General features: G+C 28.1%; 2 protein-coding genes across 5 annotated transcripts in view; both read left to right on the top strand.

Annotated features, from left to right (window-relative positions):
• Window positions 1–26,033, top strand: part of LOC108567446 (calpain-9-like) — a 106,320-nt gene that overhangs the window by 49,422 nt on the left and 30,865 nt on the right. Inside the window, exons 1-2 of one of the 4 annotated variants that reach the window (XM_017927929.1) lie at window positions 3,798–3,968; window positions 15,886–15,958. The exons of 1 other annotated variant lie outside the window; for it this stretch is intronic. In XM_017927929.1, the coding sequence (XP_017783418.1) occupies window positions 3,887–3,968; window positions 15,886–15,958 (155 nt within the window). In that variant the 5' untranslated portion in view covers window positions 3,798–3,886. 2 more of the 4 variants (XM_017927928.1, XM_017927930.1) reach the window with 2 other exon arrangements.
• LOC108567447 lies at window positions 22,768–23,636 on the top strand. Its single transcript, XM_017927933.1, has 2 exons — window positions 22,768–23,437; window positions 23,496–23,636. The coding sequence occupies exon 1, from the start codon at window positions 22,809–22,811 to the stop codon at window positions 23,346–23,348; it is 540 nt and encodes a 179-aa protein (XP_017783422.1). The 5' UTR covers window positions 22,768–22,808; the 3' UTR covers window positions 23,349–23,437; window positions 23,496–23,636.

The following is a 26,033-nucleotide window of genomic DNA, read 5'->3' on the forward strand; positions in this document are numbered from 1 at the left end:
GAATGTAAACAATCGTTACGTAATAACTATATATTATGCGAGTGTGGAATTGTAATGCAAATGTTTGTATTGTGAACATGAATGGGAAATGCTCGGCGGATTAATGCCTGCCGCTCAGACGAAAGTCAATTTATACATCACAAATATCGCAAATCAAATACCTGCGCTGCGAGCAAAGAGATGGAGAGTGTCTTCTTGCTTGGGCTTCAGACAATATTTAAACGTCCTTTCTTTACTATTGTTGCATTGTAATATTCGAACGGTTACCTACATCAAAAATTACATAATATGTACATTACGCGATGCATTCCAAGTATATTGCAATATGGCATATCAATACTTAAATTGTTTTGGAAAATACTTTTACTTGATAAGTTCGTTTAATTACTTACGCTATATTCTCCAAGTATATTGTAAAGTGGTACCTCAATAGTTGCATTTTTTTGACAATTTCTTGTACTTGATAAGTTGGTTTAATTACTTACTTGATAGTTTATAAGTACTTTGATAAGTCGGTTTAATAATCTACGTGATACTTTCCAAGTACATTGTAAAGTGGCACATCAATACCTTCATTTCTTTGACAAATACTTCTACTTAATAAGTTGGTTTATTTACTTANNNNATCAAAGTACATTGCAAAGTGGCATATCAATACCTTTTATTCTTTGACAAATACTTCTACTTAATAAGTTGTTTTATTTACTTACGTGAAACTTTCCAAGTACATTATAAATTACCACATCAATACTTCCATTATTTGACAAATACTTCTACTTGATAAATTGGTATAATTACTCACCTGATACTTTTCAGGTACATTGTAAAGTGTTACATCAATACTTGCATATTTTGGCAAATACGTCTACTTAATAAGTTGGTTTAATTACTTATGTGATACTTTCCAAGTACATTGTGAAATGGTACATCCATACTTGCATTTCTTTGACAAATACTTCTACTTGATAATTTGGTTTACTTACGTGAATCTTTCCAAGTACCTTGTAAAGTGCTATGCCATTTTTTTGACAAATACTTATACATGATAACTTTGTTTAATTATTTACGTGATACTTTCCAAGTAAATTGTAAAGTACTTTAAATACTTTGTAAATACTTTGAGTAAATATTATTAATACATAATAACATAAACATCTTATATTAAATTATGTACATATAATTTAGAAGAAGTTATAAAACTCTTAATCATCTACTAGGTTGAAAACTCGATAATACATGATGCTGATGTTGCAAGAAGGAGGAGAAGGATGTATCTAAGGAAAGTAATGTAATGCCGGTGAAAATTGAGATAAAAGAAATTAATTGTGTGTATACTTGTACTTTCCTTTTGGGTGCAAAACGGAGGCCGGAGATGCATCCGCGTCCGGCACGCACGACTGCATACTTATTTAACTAAAGTTCTTGCGAAAATCTCGAGCGGTAGCTTTGAAAGGAGCCAAAGGCGACGAAACCGAAAGGTGGAAAAAGGTCTTCGGATGGTCGGGGAGGCGCGAAGAGAAGGAGGATGGCCTCTGCAATAATGCGTAACGTTCCGAGCCAGTTGAGTTAAATGACTGAAGATTATCATCGATGGAGATGATGGCCTCTGATAGACGCGACGGATACCGATCTTAGATTCACTCGGGGGATTGTTATAATTAATGGATTGCGGTCCATCCTCCTCCTCATCCTCTTCTTTTTCTTCTTCGTATTCTTAGAAGGAAGAGGATAAGACAGAGAAGAGGAGTAAAGTCGGAAATTAAATCCGCGTTGCAACTTCCTTGTCGTCGGATGCTTGTTTACCCTTTCGCGCGCCAGCACTAAATTGCATAACCTTCATTATCGCAATTAATTCGAAACCGATTGCGAACACCTGCGGTCCGGTCCGCCTGTTAATAATCTGCGGATGGTTCTACCTGTAAATCTGTACTTTGTACCTTGTCTCCAACTAAACACCTCGTGTTTTATTGCCAATGACACAAGACCATCCGCATTCTCATACTACTCTTATCCTGTACACCAGCAGCTTCAGTACAAACATTCTTTTCGTCGGATATTCTTCAAAACTTTTATTACTTATCATTTTATTACATATCATGGCATCATAAAATTATTTATATATCTTTCTTTCTATAATAAAAAAAAATTCATATTTATTAACGATCTCAAAAAATTGAACAAGAATTATATAATTCAGTGACAAAAATATGTATTTAAAAATATAAAATATTTTCAATTTCATTATAATACAAAAAAACAATAAATACTATGAATGGAAAACCTTAGGAAACAAATTTACGGTTTTAATTAAAAAAAAAAATATAATTAAATCAATTTATTGCTATTTCCAACTAATTTGAAAAATTGCTATAAAACTATTAGTTTTTAAATATCTTAATACTATACAAATGTATATTAATTTTATAGTCAAAACCTTTAACAAATTATTATCATGGAAGAAATAGAAACAGGTAACATTCAAATATTTGAAAATAAATTTAATAACAGCAATGATTATTCCGTAAAAACTAAAAAAAAAACTGTTTCTGAGAAACTTATTTCAACATGTATCATTAAACAGAAGACATCGAAATAATGTCTAAATTAGTTATAAAAGATATCAAAAAGAATATTTAGCAAATATTCTTAATTCCTTTAATAATTAACAATTAATGGTTATAATTTTATCAAAGTTAGTGCTTAATTTTTTTTAATTTATTTATTTACTAAATTAATTAATTAGCTTTGTGTATAATGTAAGTATGATACTATAAACTATTAAATTACTTATTGATCCACTTTTGTTTTTGATATTTTTCTCATCTTGATCAAATTTTGTAAGAAAATGTTTTGTTTATTATTGATTTTATTAAGAAAGTAATTAGTTTTGCAATATGAATGGAATAGAAATGAAATTTTTGTTTTTTTTTAAATTTAAGAGAATGTCTAGTATGTAGATGTACTAAGATTGTTTATTAAATTTAGAAATCAACTAGTTTTATCAATTTAAATAGATATGAATTTTGAAATCTTTGTTTAGTTTTGGTTAAATTTGGTTAAATGTTTGTTGTTTATGTACTGAGATAGTTTATTAAATTTTGAAATCAATTAGTTTTAGCAATTTGAATGGATCTGAATTGTTGTTGGTTGGTTTGTTGAGCAGTAATCCTTCAGCGGATCGGCCTATTAGGATAATATTGGTGAAGATTTATGAACAGTACCAAAATAAGGATGGTATGGTATGCGGTGATAGAGAGAGGAAAATGGTCAGGAGAGTCCAGAAGGTCCAATTATAGTAAACCAGAAGATGGAATCTGGTCGGTTCTGGTGACCGTCGATACATTATATTGCTCTAATAACATTGTCTGAAATATGCAGAGCATCTAGCTGTCGTTATTAACTGTAAAATGGATCCGGTCGGCGTGCCTTTTGGTCTGTTTTCCGCTGAATGATCGAGTATAGGAGATGGCGGAACGCACGGCTCTCCTCTTCTCCAGTTCATCCACTTCTGCTGTTGCTGCTGCTGCTTCTGCTTCCACTTGTTATACCCAAGCATTGGCATTACTCACGATCTCTCCCATCATTTATTCCAAATGCCCTATGACTAACAAATAGCGACGGACGGGAATCCAATAAAATATACATACGCACAGTATCCAAATAGAAAAATTGCTGCAGATAGGATGAGAATAAGGAGAGCATCAGCTACAGCAACAGCAGAAGCAGTAGGTTGGTTGTCAAGGGAAGATATTTAAATGTTAATTCACTTTACCATTCAAATATTCGCATCGATCTTCGAGGAATTTATGCCTGAAATATTTTTATTTATCATCGATGCGGGACCGTCCATAAAACTCATTTAATTAGGGGAAGACGTCAGCTCGGGATGGCCTCAATCAATAATACAGAGATCCGTAATAATGATGTCCTGCGACTACCCATAAACAGAACTCGCAGGATACCGATGCGTACGTATTATCCTTCTTGACTCTCTCGGAATAAATTGGCTTTTGCATTGGCATCGACGAACCTTCTTACTCCTTTATTTTCATCGCTTTCTTCCGCTTTGCCGATTTCCACGAAGCGCGCGCAAATATCTGCAAATTATTTATTAATGCATTCCGTTCATAAATTAATATTAATCAGGAATACGATTATCATTTACGATTGACCAGATGATGCGATTCGACTGCGTTCCACAATGATTTACCATACGCACTTTACGATTCCCATTAAAACCTATCCAGCAAACTGAAATCGCAAATAGATTTACATAATTATGTATGAAAACTGTTTATTAAAACACTATAATATTCGTTAATTTTCATACTATATTGAAAACATCATCAACATTGCATACGCAGCTAATATATGATGTCATAAAAAAAGCGTTACTATTATATTTTACTATCATTTCTTTCGTATCAATTTTACATCTTTTATTTTTCGATATTCATGTAATTTAAACTATAGAAATTTATATAAAAAAATATATATTCTCTACAAACCTAATTTAAAAACTTAATAAATATTAATATTTATTGCAACAAATTACAGAAACATAGGTCAATATCAATGAGGAACTACGTTTATTAAAAAACTGTAATGTTTTTATATCTATAATAATCTGAAGATTTTTTTATCGAGAGTTAAATTTTCTTATGAAATGGTTATTTTTTGATCATTTATATTTTAATTATTATATAATGAAATTGTTGAAGTAAAATTAAAGAAATAATTGTAAAATGTGTACAGAAATTTTGGTCATAAATTAATGGATAAGTTTGGCTCGTTAAGCTCGTTAAACAGTGGGATTAAAATTTGAGTGGACTGAATTGGTTTATGTATCCCAGTACTATTAAATATAAAGCACGTGTAATGTATTTATTGCTCCCCCTTTTTGCCCGAAAAAGGGTTAACGGTGAAACACGTGAATTACGTACAACTGAAACTTAGTTGGTCGAAAATCTAAAAGTGAGCACACGTAAAACGTATGGATCCCAGAGGGTTGATGTGGACCCGAATGAAAGAGCCATTGACTCCAACCGAAGGGTACATTTACAAATGTCAAAAGTGCTAACAAATAATTATTAATAATTATATCTCAAACTTTTCTTTAAAATATTTATGGTTTACAACTGGATTTATACAAAAATCGACTTAAAAAACCGTTTTTAATTATTTTCTGTTTATTTCATGAAACATTTTTATATTTTAAGCTCAAAAACCGGTTTTATTGAAAAAAAAAACGGTTTATATAAAATTCTTCAAAAAACCAGATTTTAAAAACCGCCAAACCCAAAACAAAACTATATCCTTCATAAGAAAAGATAAAAAGCAAGTCTTCGAACTTATATCATTCTTTCACGAATCTACATAAATATATCAGATACAAAATTAGTAAAGGTCGAATACAAACACATTTTCTGCAAATATGTCTTGAATATTGTAAACAAACTTTTGTCCTGTTAAAAAGGATAGAAAAGCATCGCATTGTTATATGATTTGCTATAACATGTAACAATGCGATGCTTAAAAAAGGATAGAAAAGTATCAATTTACAGTCAAATTGACCGGGATGGAACGAAATATTGTAATATCTATACAAATTGCACGCCTACACTATTGTGTTACCTTCTAGCTGATTGTCATTTATGTTATGCGAAGAAAGCGCAATTTAAAAAAGTAAAAAGTTCAAGTTGCGGGTTAAATATATAATTTAATTAATTAGTTATAATTTAATTACGTTTTTATTCTTTAACAAAAAAGTTTGTATATAAATTATTCAGAGTCCAATTCTGTACACATTATTGTCCAAATTAGTTCTTATTTTATATATAATTCTTTAGAACGTACACAAATCAAATCAAATCAAATTATTCTATACTTAAGTGTCAATATTTGTGTTTCTTGTTTCTGACTGAATTTGAAAATGAATACATAAAGACAAATGTTATAAATTCGTTATCAAATAATGGTATATTATTGATCCTAATGCGCTTTTTACACTGGTATTTTAACCTAATAACGACTTTTAGTGCTACTAAATCACTAATTCATGTTCTATCTCCCATTGATATTTCTTAACTTTTGTAAATCAATATTATTTATGAAGTTTAATTCAAGGAGAAGGATTTTGCAAAATAATTTTAAAATACCTATGGTCAATATTACTTTACTACAGTTGAATTTTATTTTTATTGTTTTGTTTTATAATTTATTGTTGCAATAAGTATTATTATTATTAATTTAAAAAAAAGCATCTTTTCAGTCAATTTAAATAAGTGTGAATTTTAAAATTTAGTATATATTTGCTATAATCCCAACTATTTTCATATTTCTTAGAAACTTGAAAATTCTTATTAAATCCAATGTTCTTTTTACTTTTGATACATTATTTGCAATGATATAAAGATGTAAAGTTTTTCAATTTTAATCTTAAAAGAAAATATAAACAATATCATGTTCTTAATAATTTTACTATTACTAGTTTTAATGATTTTTCATATTGATTAATTCCTACATATAACAATGAAACCTGACAAATATTTTATTATTCACAAAATCCTAATTTTATGTTTTTAGTAATATTTGTATTAAACATAATGATTAAATTGTTGATGCCAATTTTCATAAGTTTTTCATTTCAATTTGCAACAAGTCATTAAGTTTACTTCAAGATCTTCAAATTTTCTGCAATAATCTACTTAATAAATTAATTTTTATTCATGAAAAAGTTGTATACAAAATTATATTTTTTTAGAGAGAAAAAGCGAAGAAAATTAGAGAAAACTGCACTTATTATTTAAAAAAAAAAAAATATTTAATCTGCAGGTAATATTACTTTAATAGACAACATATATTTTATATTGATATTTCTGTTAATTAAGTTTTTATAAAATAATTAAAGTTCTAAAACTGTAAATGATTTAACCATTTTTTTGAAAGGTTTATTTACATAAATGCATAAGTTTTGAAATTTGTTAGAATTATTTAGTAATAAATTTTAAAAATATTGAAAATTGTAAGGAGAGAAATGGTATTTTTCTCTAGAGGTTATAAAAAGAAGTAAATATAGTAATAATAATAAGAAATAAAATAATTTGTAAACGTGAAGGAAACAAATTGTTGCTGCGTGACTGTAAATTTATTCTTAATTGGTTCTCCGTCGGTTTGGTTTGGACAAACTACCACCATGATCATATTCGCGTTTATAAATAGACGTGCAATATATTTAAATATAAATTAGCTATTAGTGGGGTGTTTAATTGGGGATCTGTTGGGTGGAATTTTTTAAAGTTCGCAAAGGTGCAATTCATTGCTGACCGTTCGTTGCTGATGCTGAAGTGTTGAGCGAGTATACAGTGTATGTGAGTGAGTATGTGTGTGTACAATGCTAAATACGGTTGCTGCATATTTCTTTTCTCATTCGACGATTTCACGCAACAGCTCTTTCCTTCTTCGGCGGAATGAATACTGTACGTGTTCTCCTCCAATCTTCTATGGATTGCTCATTAGGAAGGAAGAATCTCGGATTCTTATTAAAAATGCATTTATTCGAGACGTCCCTCGCAAGGATTTATCACTGGGCCGGAGACATCCTATCCATGCATAAATATTCGCAACGATCGAGTGGTGTGTGTGCATTTTATCATCGGTTTCCGCAATTTCGCAGACGATATCCTCTTTCAGAGTGGTTACCTGAAAATATCCACACGTGCATCTTTGCAGATGAACAGAATAGTGTACAGGTGAAACGAAACGGTCGGCGAAGATACGATGAATAAAGGAGTCGTATCAATAACACGCGTTTCGAAAAAAAAAAAAATAAAAATAAAGATAAATAAAATGAAATAAAAATAGATGCACATCAATCACTACCTTATATACGTCGATGATAATCTGCATCTATAATTAATCTATCGGGCCGACATCAAAGACGTTTATGTGGTTCGGACAATGTGGCATGTTACTTCAAGAGATTCGTCGGCTTCCTCAACAATTGTTGCCACGTCGAACATCAATTCCGAACACGTAAAATTTTTCTATTATATAATTTAGATTCTATGCAGAATTGGAATTCGAAAAAACAACAGCATCATAAGCAATATAATAAATCAAAACAAAAAAACTCAATTTGTTGTTGTGATAAAAAGAAAACTACAACAAAAAATATCAACTATAGTCAGACCAACAATTTACAAATGAAACATCTATAATACAACAATATCAAAAACTAATATCTACAACAGCATTATATAATGCTATTTTCAATGACAAAACAACAACAATATCAGGAACAATATCAAAAACTAATATTTGCTACAACATAAAAAAATAATACATTTACATAAAACAATTACATAAAAAGTAACATTTACAACAACTTTAACTTGTAACATCAAGAACCTACATCTCCAACAACATCAAAAAATAAATTCTACAATAACATAAAAACATTACATAAAAAAGTAATATTTAAACAATTTCAAAATGTAAAGAACCAAAAAATATATAGAAAAATAACGTCTACAACAAATTCTACTTATAATATCAAGAAACAACATCTATAAGAACATAAAACATAGACATACACAAAGTAAAATTTACAACAACTTTAACTTTTAACAAGAAGAACTAAAAAATAAAATCTACAAGAATATTTGTAACAACATTAACTTACATCACATACATTATATACATTATTACATCAAAACCTTACATCTGCAAGAACATTAAAAAAAATACTTAAAAAGTAATATTTACAACAACTTAAAAACATGAAAAAGAAAAAAATAACTTCTAGATCAGATTTCATATTTAATATCAAGAAACAACATCAACAAAAATATTAGAAAACAGCATCTACAATAACATAGAATAATTACATAAAAAAGTTACAACTACAAAACATGAAGAAGCATAACATAACGTCTAGATCAGATTCTATATTTTATATAAAGAAACAACATCCACAAGAACATAAAACAATTACATTAAAAGAGTAATATTTGCAACAATTTTAACTTATAACATAAAGAACCAACATCTACAAGAACATAGAACAATTACATAAAAATTTAACATTTGTAACAAATTCAACTTATAACAAGAACCAAAAAAATGTATAGAAAAATAACATCTTATGATATCAAGAAACAACATCTACAAGAACATACAAAAGTAACGTATATAACAACTTCACCTTATAACACTTAGAACCAACATCTTTAACAACTTTTAAAAACAAAATCTACAAAACCATAAAACTATTACATAAAAACTTGCAATAAATTTAAAAAAATAACATCTACAGGAACATAAAACAATTACATAAGAAAGTAACATTTAGAACAACTTCAAAACATGAAGAACCGAAAAATAACGTCTTGATGAGATTCCACTAAAATATCAAGAAACAACATCTACAAAAATATTACAAAATAACATCTACAAGAACATAAAACAATTACATAAAAAGAGTAACGTTTACATAACTTCAACTTGTTATATCAAGAACCAACATAGAAAGTAACATTTGTAACAAATTCAACTTATAACATCAAGTACCAAAAAATTATATATTAAATTTTACTTATAACATTAAGAACCAACATTTTCAATAACATAAAAGAATTATATAAGAAAAGTAACATTTACAACAACTTCAACTTTTAACATGAAAAACTAAAAAGTAACATCTACAAGAACATAAAGAAGTAATATTTATAACAATTTTAACTTATAACACATTGTGTAACATGAAAAATAGTAACATTTGCAACAACTTCACCTTATAACATCTTCAACAACTTTAAAAAATAACATCTACAATAAGTAAAATTTAGATCATCAAAAACCTTGTATGTTCAATATTAAAAACAATATCTACAAGAACAACACAAAAGGAACATTAAGGTATAATAAGAACATTAAAAAACAACAAGAACAAAAAAATTACGGATGAGGAATTTCGAAATGAATTTGAATAGATAGACTCTCTATATGAATCACGTTCGTAACGTAATTACAGACATTTTCACGGTGTAAATTTCTCCGGCACGTTTTATGTAATGCTATTTTATCTGACCCATTCCATCTGTATCTACTCCAAATATGCAGCCAACACACACTCAAACACATACTGAAACACACATACATTCGACTTAATTATTTCCAATGATTCTATCAACGTGCAGAATCTCATATTTCTTAGATGGAAATAGAGAAGGATACGTACCCACATTCCTTAATTAATAAGCGGTTGCTAACGTTCATTCATATTCATTTATTTGTCGTCCCATGTTTGGATGGACGTATCTACAACAACAGCAACAAAAAACTTATATTGGCAAATTTTAATTAATTTTTAATAATCCATTTTTTTTTCCAATATTTTACTATGATTTTATAAAAATATTCTTAATAGTACCACCCAAGGATTTGTAACTTTATTTCTTACTAAAATAAATATTAAAAATGAATTATTCATATCTATTATAAATTAGTTTTAACACCTCTTTCCTCGTAAATTTCTTGTTATTTAACTAAATTGATTTTACTTAACGAAATAATTTCAAACATTTTTACATATATTAAACTGTATGTCATTTCTCATAAAACCCATGTGAATTAACAACTTTAACAAATTAATTTGTCATTTTTACATATTAATTATAAATCTTTTTCCATAAAATTTATTTAAGAATCAATTCCTTTATTTAAATTTATCTAAAGGCAAAATTTGTATAACATAATAACTTCTTTTTCTCTATAAAGTTTATCGAAACCCAGAATTCACAAAGCGTGAAATATCGATTATAACCATTAACGTATAACGAGGAAACATAAATAATCGTATAAATATTTATATGTAAAGATTTCCCAATAATTCGATAATTCCTATTATACATAAATCCATACAAATTTTATTGCTTCCCGAAGCTATTAATAAAATCAAATTGGGTGTGGGTGTTTAACAAACTCTAAATATGGATATTGCGGACTATCAAATAGTTAAACTAACTGATAAATATTGTTATTGAAAAAAGAAGGATGAAGTAACGAAAACGGACGATTCGAATCGAACCTTTAATAGTTATTCAAGCAATGCTCAGATGATGCACGGTCCGTCGGCCGAAGAGCTTTCACTTGAACAATGTCAAGGACAATTTGCGATTAATGAATAAACGCAACCTTCCAAGAAGTATTTAAGTTTTACGTTAAAACATGCATTCCGAACGGAAGTTGCGTTTTCAAGTTCATTGCCGTTTTATAAATAGCAAATCAACGCAGCTCTTAACCTGTAAGTACTACGGAAAGGTCAAATTGACCCACCTAGGGTTTGTTTTTATTCGAATACAAATATTGCAGCAATATTTGATCAAAAAAAGTTTGATGATGTTATATTCACTAAATAATAATAATTTGTTGTAAAAAATTTAATTTGTTCATAAATAGGTTATTTTGACCCATATGTATTACTTGTGTTTTATTTATGTAAAAACAGGTAAAAATACAGCAACAACTGTGGTTTTTCCAATGTCCTGTTTGAAACCGAATTAGTCCTGGACTTTAAAACCTCTTAAGAATTTATTGTATTGCGTCTTATACAAAAATGCGTCTTATATATTGGTAATTTTGTATTTAAATTAAGGAAAAAAGTATTGAAATTGTGGATTAAAGAATCAATCAATAGGGAGAAAAATTAGTATTTAATGTATACAAAATTAGTATAATTATCAATTAACATAAACGCGAAGAACATAAAACATAAGTATGATGTATGGGTAATATATCATTATTATTTATTTTTTTGTTGCGGTTATAAAAGCGAAGAAAGAAAAGTATTCGCTAATTGGTTGCGTCTGTAAGGTTATTATTACGTACATTTCCATCACGTTGATTTGCATCGATGTGCTTTTAGAACTAATAATGATGGACACAATGCCGATGAAAGAGAGAAAGAAAGAGACTGGGATGCCTTCAGATAAAGCTCAAAATGCCTATTAATATCCCACACACAATGGGTATATTGCATTGTTACAAATATTATCAGTGCAGAGGAAAAAAAAAATAAAACACGCTGCAAGGTAAAACATCGAGCTGAGGAATAGACAAGAAGAAAAAAAATGTTTATAATATGTATATGCTTGCAGGAGGAACAAGGCAAGATCCTTTGCATATAAAGTGGTCGAATTAAGATAAAATTCGAAGCAGAATGTAGAGATTGTTGTGAAGCGAATTATATCCATAGACAGCTAATAAAAGTTTATACATTCTATAGTTTATTTAGTTGATAACTATAACATGCTTTTGTGGACAGCTAATATTTGCTATTTGTTTACAAAAACATTCTTAGAAAGTATAGCTATGAAAAAATTATATAATTTTTATTAATATAATTACAAAATGTATTAAAATTGTTATAATTACATGACAAACTTTAATTCTGATGAAATGATTTATGTTCTTTAAAAATCTATGACATGGTGAATCCCTTGGATTTTGATGTTGAAGAGCTGTCACAAATGTCACAAACATGATTTGTTTTCGCCCCAAAACAAAGCCCATCATTTGCAGACTAATATTGATTAGATTCTGAATATGTTATTCAAAGTTCGACTTTATGACATAACTCCGGTATTTCTATCAATGTTTTAGGGTTGAGATTAAAAAAAAAAATAAAAGTTTTTGTTAAATTATATATAAATTATTCAAAAGTTTCAAACTCCTTTCAATTATCTATCATATTGGAATGGAATAATGCAATTTTGAAAATATTTAATTTTAATTAGTTAATTAACGTATACACATTTTTTAGTAAAAATAACAAATGGGGGTAAAACTATTCGATTTAAGAAATGATATGAACTAAGTAGTCATGGAAACGAGTGAACAGAACAACGTTTGTAGTATTTATTGCTTCCATCTATAACAACTTATATAACTAATAATAATTAAGACCTAACAGAGATGAAAATGACTTTTGATGTCGCTAATATTTGAAGTGTATATTATTTTAAATAGACATAATGCATTAATATGTGTAACGAAATGTAATGAAATCAAAATTGATTCTAAATTATGTTCATTGATAAAATGATATATAAACACTTTTTATATATAAATCAATATAATTGGTTGTCATAGCTGTCATCTGTCTACGATACCAATGACATTTGAAGTGATACCTACATTTGAAATGTACTGAAATCAGAACTGATACTAAATTATATTCATTCTTAAAATGATATATACATACAATTTCTAATAAGTGCACTAATCTAAATTAGCTATATACTATAAAACCAATTGGTTGTCATAGCTGTCATCTGTCAACGATAGCAATGACATGTGAAGTGACACTACATTTGAAAGATATATTGTTTTAATATCTGTAACGAAATGTACTGAAATAAAAACTGACTCTAAATTATATTCATTGTTAAAATGATATATACACACTTTTTTATAATAAAAGCATTAATCTTAATTGGCTAAGTACTATAAAATCCTATAATTGGTTATTATAGCTGTCATCTGGCAATAACAATTGAAGTGACACTTACATTTGAAAGATATACTGTTTTAAAATTTATAACAAAATGTACTGAAATCAAAACTGACACTAAATTATTTTCATTACTAAAAAGATATATTCATACTTTTTCTAATAAGTGCACTAATCTAAATTGGCTAAATACTATAAAATCAATTGGTTGTCATTTTTCTAATAAGTGCAGTAAGTTAAATACTAAGTTAATACTACTATAAATTCAATTAGTTATCATAGTAGTCATATGCCAACGATAGTAATGACATTTGAAGTGACACTTAGATTTGAAAGTTATATTATTTTAAATAGATTATATATTACCATGTGTAAGGAAGTGCAATAAAATCAAAAGTTGAGAAATTATTTTTATTCTAGAAAAGATACGTACACACCGATTCAAATAGACACACTTACCTATTTTGTTTAAATACTACTCATGGTTGTCACAGCTGTCATCTGTCATCGACAAGAACGACATTTGAATTGACATTAGCATTTGAAGAGTATTTTGTTTTACATAGTCATAATGTGTAACCATGTGTATCAAATTAATTCAAAATTTATGCTATATTTATATTTTCATTCTTAAAAAGATACGTAATTTAGGTATACTTATAGGTACACTTATATGGATATGTATACATGTATACTTACCTAAATTGTATAAATACTATAACTTTAATAGACATGATGGTTTCCTAAAAAAGTAAATCAAAATTGACACTAAATTATTTTCATTCTTAAAAAGATACGTACACACTATTGTCAATAGGTATACTAACCTATTTTATTAAAATACTATAAAGTTCAATCAAAATGAATACTAACTTATTTCCTTTCTTAAAAAGGTACAAACATTATTATTCTAATAGTTACACAAACTTAAAGTTGACTAAAGTTAACTGCAAATTATCCAATAATGTGAAAGCAGTAAAATTTAAAGAATATTTTCATATATAATAATGTATATAAAATATTACAAAAATTTATTTTTTATAATTGAGAAATTTCTAATACGGCTTCTTTCAATTAACAATTATTACAGTGTGTATAATATCGTAAATACATTTTAAGCAAAGATCAATATACCAATAAGTTTCTAAAGCTTTTGCAAATCATAGGATTAATCTCAATACGGTAATTACTATTGAAATCTATTTACATTATAAATGATTAATAGATTCGAAGGCAATTGAAGTAGTTCTGAATGGTGCGGCACGAAGTGAACGTCATCAGCGATAAATGGATGCACAAATTAAGTTATAACTATTATACAAATATTTCTGATGATTGCGTTTCGACTTTGCGATTTTCATTAGAACTAAAAATAAACATTACTTGTGTTGCAATTAATTTAAATGCATAAAAAAACGCGACTTGTATTAAACAAAAAAACATAATAGATGCTAATGAATTGGAATAATAATAATGACTAATCATATTAAGACTTTAAATATCAATTTATGTTAAGTATGAGATTAAAAATTTTAATTACGTGTTTAATAATCAACGAAGCTAATCCGATCAATTCGGATTATTTATGTCATTCTAATATGGATTTCTTTAATTAATATTTAATAAGTTTTTTTTTGAATTATTCTGATTCATGTCTGGAAAAAGTGGACAAAAATGCCATTTCGTATGCATTACAAATATTTTATATAGTAATTATTATTAATCATATTTGCTCACACAAAGGAAAATCATATAAGTACAAAAAAATTAATTTTGAAATTTAAAAAAAAATCAGAATTAATTTGCGTATAGAATTATTATTTGATTATTCCATAAGCAAATTCATTTTTTTTTTTCATTCCACCTCGCTTATGTCAACTTGTATTGTTCAATTGTTTCCAGCTTTTGTTTCCGAATTTATCCTTGAGCCTGTCACGTTACTCATCAATATTAATTAAAGACACCTTAAAGAATCCTTATCATTTTTTTTAATCCAAAAAAAAAAAGAGATTATGTGTTTTCTTAAGGAATGCAAAATTTCTTCTAATCTAAGATTTAAATGCACAAAAACGGATGTCAAAGGTAACCGAAAAAAGAAAATACAAATGGATAATTCATCAAGTAATTGCTGCACGTGTGCAATGTTTCTCTATGCACATTTATACATATACGATTTTTAATTCATTCCCTCGTTTGAATAACAAATTAGAAGATTTTTTAATGGCGTTATGTAACGATTTATTTTCGCATTCGCACGAACGCGCTTGTTTGTTGTTGAGTGCTGCGTTATGTTTGTATACATTTTTCATGTTTGAGTGTGTGCGTGCAGAATTTATTCAACAATAAAATTGTTTTGTTTTTGTTGTTCGCAGGCCCAGTAAATGGTAGAGCGTGGATGAACGGACACGCGAATAAAGCAGAAGATAAACAATCTACATTATCTAGGTTTGTGGTATTTGAATTTATCTAAATTTGGTGCCTGAATATTATCGTTTTGTCGGATGTTTTTACGTTGTCGCCCGCAGTCAACGGATCGGATTACGTTGCACTTAACTGAAGAAACTAACTATCTGTGCTTCGAAAACAAGGAGTCTTATTATACTGACTATGGGTATGCTTTCATTAGATATATAAAGAATACAATTAATGCACGCATGTAAAGTGAAACACAACTACTTTATACATTATACTTTATACATTTTAGTGTAAGCAATCTTCAGAGTGTTTTTATTTCTTTACTCAATAATAATATTAATTACATTTAACAGATTAAAATAATTAAAGAACTTTTGTCTTTTCTTAATACAATTATTTATTTAAAATTTAATTTAAAAAATTAAATATAAAACTTTTTAATAATAATTAAACTTATAACTTCTTTCTTTACAAATTCCCATTTTACTAACTCTACTTAGTTAAATAAAGACTGTCCCAAAATTAACGCAAAATTTGAATTAAATAGAAAACACAGTTTTTAGTCAAATTGTTATTTTGGGGGTGCCAACACTTTACTGCACAAATGGCGGCAAATTCAAATCTTGCGTTAATTTTGGAACACCCTTTATTTATACTTTTCAATTTTTCTATTAATTGTTTTATTTTTTAATTTTCACAATATTTTTATTATATCAAAAATATTTTCAAAAATTTGATCTCACTTTTGCAATTATTCTATTAATTTTTCAATTTTTCAAACACGAATTACGAATTATACCTAGTAATACATTTATGAGTTTATAAAAAGCTTTTCTATTATTTATAATTTTTAATAATATTTGAAGTTTTCAGAAGATTTTTTCAAATTATTGTTTTTTTTTTTTTAATTCTGTTTAATGATACATTTATGATTTTATGAGAAACTTTTTAGTTTTTATATTCATATTTCAATTTTAACAATAGTTGAATTTATAGCAAAAAATATTTTCAAATTCTCATTTTACGAATTTTACTTAGTAATAAAGGGTGTCTCAAAATTGACGCAAAATTTGAATTTGCCGCCTTTTGTGCAGTAAAATGTTGGAAACCTCCAAAAAAACAATTTGACACTTCACTGCACAAAGGACAAATTCAAATCTTGCGTTTATTTTGGGACACCCTTTATATGTATGCTTTTATAAAAAAAAACTTTTTAATTTTTCAATTTTTAACAAAATTTAATCTTCTAACGAGAAACTTGTCCACAATTTACAAATTCTTATTTTTCTTTGAATTCTAAATTACTGATACATTTATGATTTTTTGAAAAACTATTTATTTTTTTTCTATTTATTTTTGCAATTTTTAACTATAGTTGTACTTCCAACTAGAATTGTTTTAAATAGTTGCTCTCATCATACAAATTCTACTTAGTGATACATTCATGTTTTAATAAAAATCTTTTTAATTAGGGAAGAAAGACCTATAGTCAATAGTCCTTTTGTCGAAATATTATATTTTTTTTTATATTATTACAATAAACATTATTATTATTTTTAATTTTTCTAAGCAGAAATTTTTCAAAAAGTTGTTCTCAAATTACCTTGTTTACAATTTAATTTTAATAATCATTATTCAATTTCTAACTATAGTTGAACTTCGAACTAGATTAAATGGTTGTTCTCATTCTACAAATTCAACAACATTCATAGTTTTATGAGAACATTTTCAATTTTTAATAATAGTTTAACTTCCAACGATACATTTTTCAAAAAATTTTCTCTCTTTACGAATTCTACTTAGTAAAAAAACTTTTCATTTTGAATTTAACAAAATAATATATTATTTATTAAATGGTATAGACCAGTGATTTCCAACCTTTTTGTGCCATACCCCAACAAATCCTTTCTAAAATCCTTATGCCCCTTATGTAATATATACATAATACGCCAACCGTTTAAACTTTAACCGTATCCTTTTTAGAATTGGCCACCTTAACAATTAAATTACTCCCACGTTGGGAAACGTTGGTATAGACTTTTATGTTCAGTATCGTCACAACATTTTTTATGATAATTGCCATTTTTTATTACTCTTTTACAATGTGCGAAATGAACTTATTTCGTGCACAATTAAAACAAAAAAAAAAATATTTTCAAATTTACAACTAAATTTGTATTACTCTCTTATCTAATGTTGGCAACTGATTTTGTGACCCAATAAGGACTGTTTCAACGTTCAAAGCAGCTGTGATTCATCGTTTCTCAAACACAAAGTAGGATCTGCAATGAGGAAGGGCCCACAAGTATCGAGGGGCCCAAGCTTTGGAAATGTCTACTGAATTGGTGTCTAGGGCCCACGACAATTTTAGTATTGCTTCTACTATGTCTTTGTATTAAACAGTTTTAATGGACAAGTCCAATATTTCTAGATACGTCACTGAGTAATTGATTTATTGTAGTTAATTGTATTTACAAAGATTATATAAGTGTTCAAGAATTAATATGTATATTTTGTATAAAGTAGCTTTTTTTAAATTTATTTTTGATTGAAGAAAATATAAGATATATGAAATTAATGTGGGAAATAAAACAGGTAGCATATTGGTAATAGTTGGGTCGATTAGGTATAGTAATTGCAGTTCCAGATGTCTATTGAGTTGGGTCTAATAACATATTTTATGGATGCATTAGGATAAGAGCACGTGCTTCAATAAAACGTCGATTCACTTGTAAAAGGGTTTGAGAACCGTTCGCCTCGGCGAAAATAATAATAAGTATTGAATAATCAGAAGTTATGGATGTTGCGGGGAACTACGAAGGAAGTGCTGGAGGATGATGAAAAAAATAAAATAAATAATAGGAAGGTGCTCGATGCGAATGGATATATCTGTTTGTAGGGTTCAGGGAAACACGCTTCCAAAGTAGTAAGTTCTCCGGGTAACATTGTGGTCGGGTTAACGAGGTATAAATATGAAATATCTGCTGTGTTTAGTTGAGTTGAGTACAAGATTTAGGTAGAAATTTTAATAAAGCAAATAAAGTAGTACAAGTGCGGATGGGATAGTTTAGCTTTTATATATATACACACACCATACACATACGCACACATGGAGAGAAAGGGAGATAATTTACAAGGTACACAAAGTGCACATAAGTACATATATTAAATCATGATGATACATGGGTAGCATTAAATGATAATAGGTCGCGTACGCTTTGCTCGTACACATACACACATATATGCGAACATCGGGCTGAAGTCCTGAAAATATACACACATACTCACCTCTAACTTCATACGTATACGTACACATACACACATGTGCACATTTACTTTCATACGTACGTATACAAACGGCACATTGCAGTTGAGCCTTAATTTAATATTAAACTAAACCAGGAAACGATGCATTAACTGAGGATCTCACACGTATTCGACACATTCGACCTTAAATTGACCTCCATATATTATTACACGCGCTTCGCAGGCAGAAATTTATAGCGAACCCTTCGGAAGAGTCGAAGATGAGAACACTGCGTTTTTTCGCATATTCGATATTTTTGCTTTTATCGTCGGTTTACACACACACACAAATCATTGCTAAAGTCAAGAATCCAGAAAGAAAAAACTTCAGGAATTAACAATAATATGTCTATTGATGATTCTACTTTATACAACATGTTTTTTTTAGTAATTTATATTTTTTTTTTCTAAATATATTCAAATAAAAATTTAAGAATACTTTTTTCATTTCATTTAAGTCAAGAATCCAGATTGAAGAAGTCCATTAATAAGTTCGTTGATATAAGTTCATAATTCTATAAAATATCAATTATTTTGATGTTTTTGTACGAATTTCTAATAAATGTTTAGTCATTATTTCGTACTAATTTGAAGAAAATGATGAACTTGACTGGTTTTGAAAAAATACTTAAAACATTCTTAAAAAATAACGACAAGTACATGATGTACAAGACTTCATTGTTATTTTTATAATGAATTGAAATACATGGACTTTACATATAATTAATTAGTGCTAATTATATTTCATTTAAAGTTCATAATTATCAATTTGTTTATAATAATTTCCTGTTTTAAAACTCGTATAGGTTTATAGTTAAAATTTACACAAAGAAGAATAAACTTAGAATAAGTGAGAAACAAAATATTAATATTATAAGTTAGGAAATGAAAAAAAGAAAGAAGTGAAAATTATAAAATTAATTTTTAATTTAATAAAAAAACATTAAATAGATTCGAAATTAATATCACGTTGTATTTAGATCGTTAAGTAGACATGAATAAATATACTTACAATAAGTATAAACAAGATCTTAAAAGCTTGATAATAAGTTGGAAGAAGAAAAAAAGAAAATCGTGAAAATTATAACGGTGGAAAATAATAGCACATTGATAAGAAAGGAAAATATTGAAAATTTTAACGGTGGAAACTGATAAAAATTACCACATTTAAATTTTAATTCATGATAATTTTCTTATAAATCCAAGTAGATTCCAAGTAAAAAATTTCTTCATAGTGTTTCAGTCGTTACATAGACAAGAAAAATGCTTGGTAATAAGTTGAGACAATCAATAAAAAAAGTAAATATCAAAAATTATAAAGTTGAAAAATGATAAATATATTAATAATTTTCATTGAATTTCAATTTTATTTCTTACAGTTTTCATTTAAATCTCATATAGATTCCATGTTAAAACTCACCTCATCGTGTTTCGATCGTTACGTAGACATGAAGAAGTATATTTAAAAAAGCGAAAAACAAAAGCTTAAAAGCTTGGTAATAAGTTGAGAAAAGAAAGAAGTAGTGAAAATTATAAAGTTGGAAAATGATAAAGATATTATAAATATATGGGGCCGTATATAATGCGGTCACGTTCGGTGCGGCCACAATTAGATGAACTGATTTATGTGATCCGCGGTAGGTCGATATAAGCGTTAAGTCAATTAACAGCATTCAATGTGCTATAGTTCCTTTGCACAGACAAGGCCACCCTCTCTGGTACTCTCCTTCTTCGCACCACCACCTGATCTTTATTCCGTAATAACACTTCTGCATTTCTTCAAAAGGCAACGAACAACACGATCCGAGAACACAAATAAAAAAAAATGGAATCGATAAAATCGATTGAAAATATTATATAATATTTGATTAATTTAAATACTAACTTAATTATCTTTATACATTAATTTAATAATTGAGAATTAATATTAATATGAAGTGATTCTTTTTTATTTCAATAATTTATGAATAAAACAGTTTATGTATGGAAAACTTAGGTTACAACTCCTACTAAAGTTTTTTCTCGAAAAAGAAAGTGTATGTATATTTAGGTTAAAACACATCATATTAAGTTAGGTTAGGTGAGGTAAAATTAAGTTAGATTTAGTAAAATTTAGATATGAAATTTATATAAATCTATAGATTTTTACCTAGTAAAAAAAAGTTCGGTGGCAATCGCAAGCCCGACAACCGAAATCCGTATGTTCGAAATCCCGAGTGTATCGAAATCCTGACTATGTCAAAATCCCGACTACCATAATCAAAATCCCGACTATATCGAAATAGATCGATTTCAATAGACGGTCTTTCGGTTGTCGGGCTTACGATATAGACCCAAAAAAGTTGTATATTAAAGCTATATTTGTTATTAATTTATAAAAATCTTAAGAAATTACTAAAAATTTAAAGACATAGTTTCTTTAGAAAATACAAACATTTTCTGGTTTACATTTAATAGCAAATTACTGGAATCTTATTGAGATGATTACTTTGTACATTGAAATTCCATTAAAATTGGATCAAATTTGTAGTACAGAAGTGATATTTGATCAAATCAAATCAGACATTCCTTAGTTTTATTTCAATCAATCTCGACACCAATCGAAACATGATTAGATGTCAATTTTGTATAGAATTACCTTTAATATGCATACTGAATTATTGGCTTTCTATCATTAATTTATTATGAAATACATTAAAAACTTTTATAGACAATTTTTAATGAAAACATTGAAATTCCATTAAAATTTTGATATTAATAGCAAAGAAGTAATATTTTTTTTCGAAGTACATCAAAATTTTAAAAAAGAATTTAATTTAATATTAAATAATTCTACTAAAATATTGAAAATTTAATAAAATTTGTAGAATATAAATAGTAATTGTTTATAAAAGACATTAGAAAATTCCATGTATTTTCAATCAAACTATGTTGACTATAACGAAATTATTTACACTATCTTTAATATGAATACACACTTATTTTTTAGAAGTTTTTGAGATTTGTTCAATAAATTAAAAATATTTTTATTTATAAATATTAGATTTTATAAAATTTCGATGTCTTTCAATGTTACTCAATTATTAGTAGTTTACACTATATTTTACATCCTAATATTGCAGTCATCAATAGATATAGAATTGTTCTTTAGATTTCCTTCCTATTTAAAAAAAAAATACAAAAATTTTAAGAGAAAATCATTAGATTTATATCTATTTTTTATATATTACTTAAGTCACAGAAAATCAAATAAAATTGTTGGAAATGGGATCATGTGAATAGAAAGAATGTGATATTTTTTTCGTATTTCATCAGACATTCCCAAGCATTTTTTTGCAATCAATCTAGACAGCAATCAAATCTTGATTAAAAGCAAAACTAATCCAATTGTTGCAGCCAACTTTCACCGATTCCTCCCGTAATTAATAAAATCGTTGCATTTTCGATGAGTTTTCTATATATATCAAAAAAAATAGTAAATCCGCGCCACTTAGAAACGAACAATAAATAAATAAAATGAAATAAAACAAGAGATCAGCCGGGAGTGTCAAAAACGTGTGTCACAATAATCAAAATGTTAGTGTTCCTGTTTTCAATCGTTTTGGCTACAGCCAGCGGCGTGGTGCTGTTCCTCTTCCTCATCTCTGGCGATTTCCAAAAATTCAGGGATCGTTTCGTCCTCGATGCAAATGGCAAACCTAAACCTTACATAAAATTAGCAAATCCCGCCGAAATCGATCTTCAGTTGGATGTATTGAAATTCAAGTTGGATAGGAAACAAACTGATATAGAATCTTCGAAAGGTAGAGTGATCATGGCCGCAGAGAGCATCCAGAAGTTGAGCAACACTTCGAACGAGGTGAAGAAGTATTACGTTAAGCTGAAGGAGGATATAATGAAGTCGGAGCAGGATTGCAGGGAACTTCAAACGCAGATCGATGAGTTCAAGAGGAAGCAGCACATCTTGCGAGAGCAGAGCAGGGTTTACGATAAGTTTGGTGAGACTGTGATCAGCGAGGTTAACTATGATCTGTCGCGTTTGGACTCGAAGAATACTGTCAGCGATATTTCGACAAATTCATATTATCCTTACGACGACTTCTCCGTATCGTAAATTTCGATTCTGTCGATGAGAAAACATTGCTGCAATCACTGATCCACTCATTTTCGTCCATTCTCCTTCCTCCTCGGTCTCTGCATAATGTGAGTACTTTGCGTTCCGGGTTTTCCCATCGTTTGCATTTAAACGCGCAAGATTTAGTTACAGGCTCAAGTAATTATGCACCAGATTCACCTGCACTTATAAGGATAACAGATGACAATGGCCAGATACTAAACAGCAGTGTAATACTACCAGGTTTGGCGTCTAAAAGCGCCGAGAAAATTGTTGTTCCTTACAGACACACACACATTTCTTTAAGTCAAAATAAACGTAATTTGTGCAACAAAACTATTTTGTACTCTAAATTTTAGTTATAATCTTGATATTTAAAATCCTAATTAGTTATTCAACAAAATTTTAGTTCTTCATTTACGAAATTTATAATAATAATAATAAATATTTTTACAAAAAAAACTAAAGAAACTGGTGTATTACCAAAATATCTTTACAATGAAAAAACGAAACAGAACAAATTCAATTGCGGTTACATAATTATGATGTATGATCCGTTTTAAGGACCGTCTATAATAACATTTATGCTCCATTTACGTTTTCCGTTTCCGTATGTTTCTTTTTTCTCTTTTCTTGTCGAGAAAACGGTTCAATATATTTGCATTTTTACGTGCATCGTTTCCTGCGAATCCTTCTTTTACATCTTTTTTTCTTCTACATCTAATGGAAAGATTAAATCAATACGAACATATTGCAAGAAAAATATCTATTACCTGGTTGCTCCTTGCTTCAGTAACGTTCTTATTAATCTCTTTGAGTTACGTGTTTAGAATTTTATTTACAAATTGAAACAGGTGCATACATATTTTTTTTTTTTCAAGTTTGACAGCTTATTACAAGAAAACAGTAAAAGCTACATATGTGATAGTGCACTCAAATTAAAACTTATATATTTGTCTTTAATTAGATTATACGCGTTTATAATTAATATTTCTAGTTGTTGCATTTTTGGTGCCTTAAAATAATATTGTTTCAAGTTTGACAGCTTGATACTAGAAAACGACAAAAGATACAATTATAATAGTTTCCTTAAATTATAGCCTATATATTTGTCTTTAAAGTATTCAAATTTATAATTATTATTCGTGATTGCTGAGAATAAGAATTTTTATTTATAATCATTTTTTTTATGTTGGACAGCTTATTACAACTAAACAGCAAAAGCTACAAAATCTCACAATACACTTGAATGAAAAACTTCTTATTTGTCTTTAATTAGTGCATTTATATTTATAAGTAGAATTCGTTGTTATTGAGTAATATGATAAAAAGTGATACAATGCATTATTAATTTAGTAAAAAAAAAACGGGAAAAGATGTAATAGTAATAGCTTACTCAAATTATAGCTTATTATTAAAGACAAATAACTTTAATTAGAGTATTTCAATTTTGATTCGTGGTTATTAAGTAATAATAAACAATGAAAACTGCATTTTAACAATATATTTTTCAAGTTTAACAATTTGTTATAGGAAAACCATAGCTGATGCAAATGTCATGAACGCATTGAATATTTTCTATATTTTAAATATTTATACTGGTTATTAACATATGTGGTTGTCGAGTAATACGTTAAAACCTAAAATAGTTTTTTTTTTACAATTCAAAAATATCTTTTTAAAAGTTGGTCCAATTTGTAATATCTAGAATTATATACAAATTAAAGCTTATATATTTGGCTTTAATTAGAGTATTTTCATAAATAATTTGCATGTGCAGTTCTTGAGTTATACTGCTAATATAATAAAAAAGGGTGGAAAGAGTTTGATCGTAATGGACCAATAACTAATTAAATATTATAAAATGTATTAAGTTGAAATGTTAGACATTGATAAAACTTAAAAGATGCGCTGAAAGTACATATTATTATCTCAAATAAATAACGTGATCGTAAGTGGCGGATGTCGACGAATAAAGTAAAACAAAAACAACAGACTGAATAATATTTTCGAGATTCCTTAGACTTTAAGTATCCTCCTTAGAGATGAGCGAAAGGATGAAAAAAAGGAATCTTACTAAATACCTGCATTGGAAGAGTTTAATTATTTAATAATTTTAACGTCCATTGGAATTATATGTGTTAGATTCAATAAAATTGTGCCTTTCGTGTTGCCACAACGTTCCAGAGTTCTATTTCTGTCTGTCCGTCCGTCTGTCTTCGGGGCTCGCTGATTGCTCGTACCGCGAAAGCAGGTGTTGCTCGGCCGGGATTTTGTGGTAATTATAAATGTCTAATACAAGAAAAAGGGAATCGTGTGAATCGGTAGCTTCTCATAAAGGTCGCTCGTTGTTTTATTTTTCCGCTCTTCCTTCCATATTCTTTTATATTTTTTTTCGTAATTCTCTTTTTTCTCCTCTTTCTCTCTTTTTAAACTTTTTTTTTTGTAGTAAGCACGTTAATGCTAGAGCGGAGAGTTTGCGATGCATCGCGTTTTAATGGCAATGAAACTATAAAAGAAGTGCGGCAATTAAGCAATTTGTTGATGGATGCAGTGACCTCATTAAGAAGGAAGAAGATGAAATTGAAAGTGCTTACGTTGTGGTGGCAGCAGGTGCATTAACCGGACCATTAATGATCTCGATCCTTGTCCTGTGTTGTCCACGATATTGGCTCATCCTTGGAC

Source organism: Nicrophorus vespilloides, unplaced genomic scaffold, assembly GCF_001412225.1.
Source record: "Nicrophorus vespilloides isolate i.1.1-1 unplaced genomic scaffold, Nicve_v1.0, whole genome shotgun sequence".
Taxonomy (NCBI): Eukaryota; Metazoa; Arthropoda; class Insecta; order Coleoptera; family Silphidae; genus Nicrophorus; species Nicrophorus vespilloides.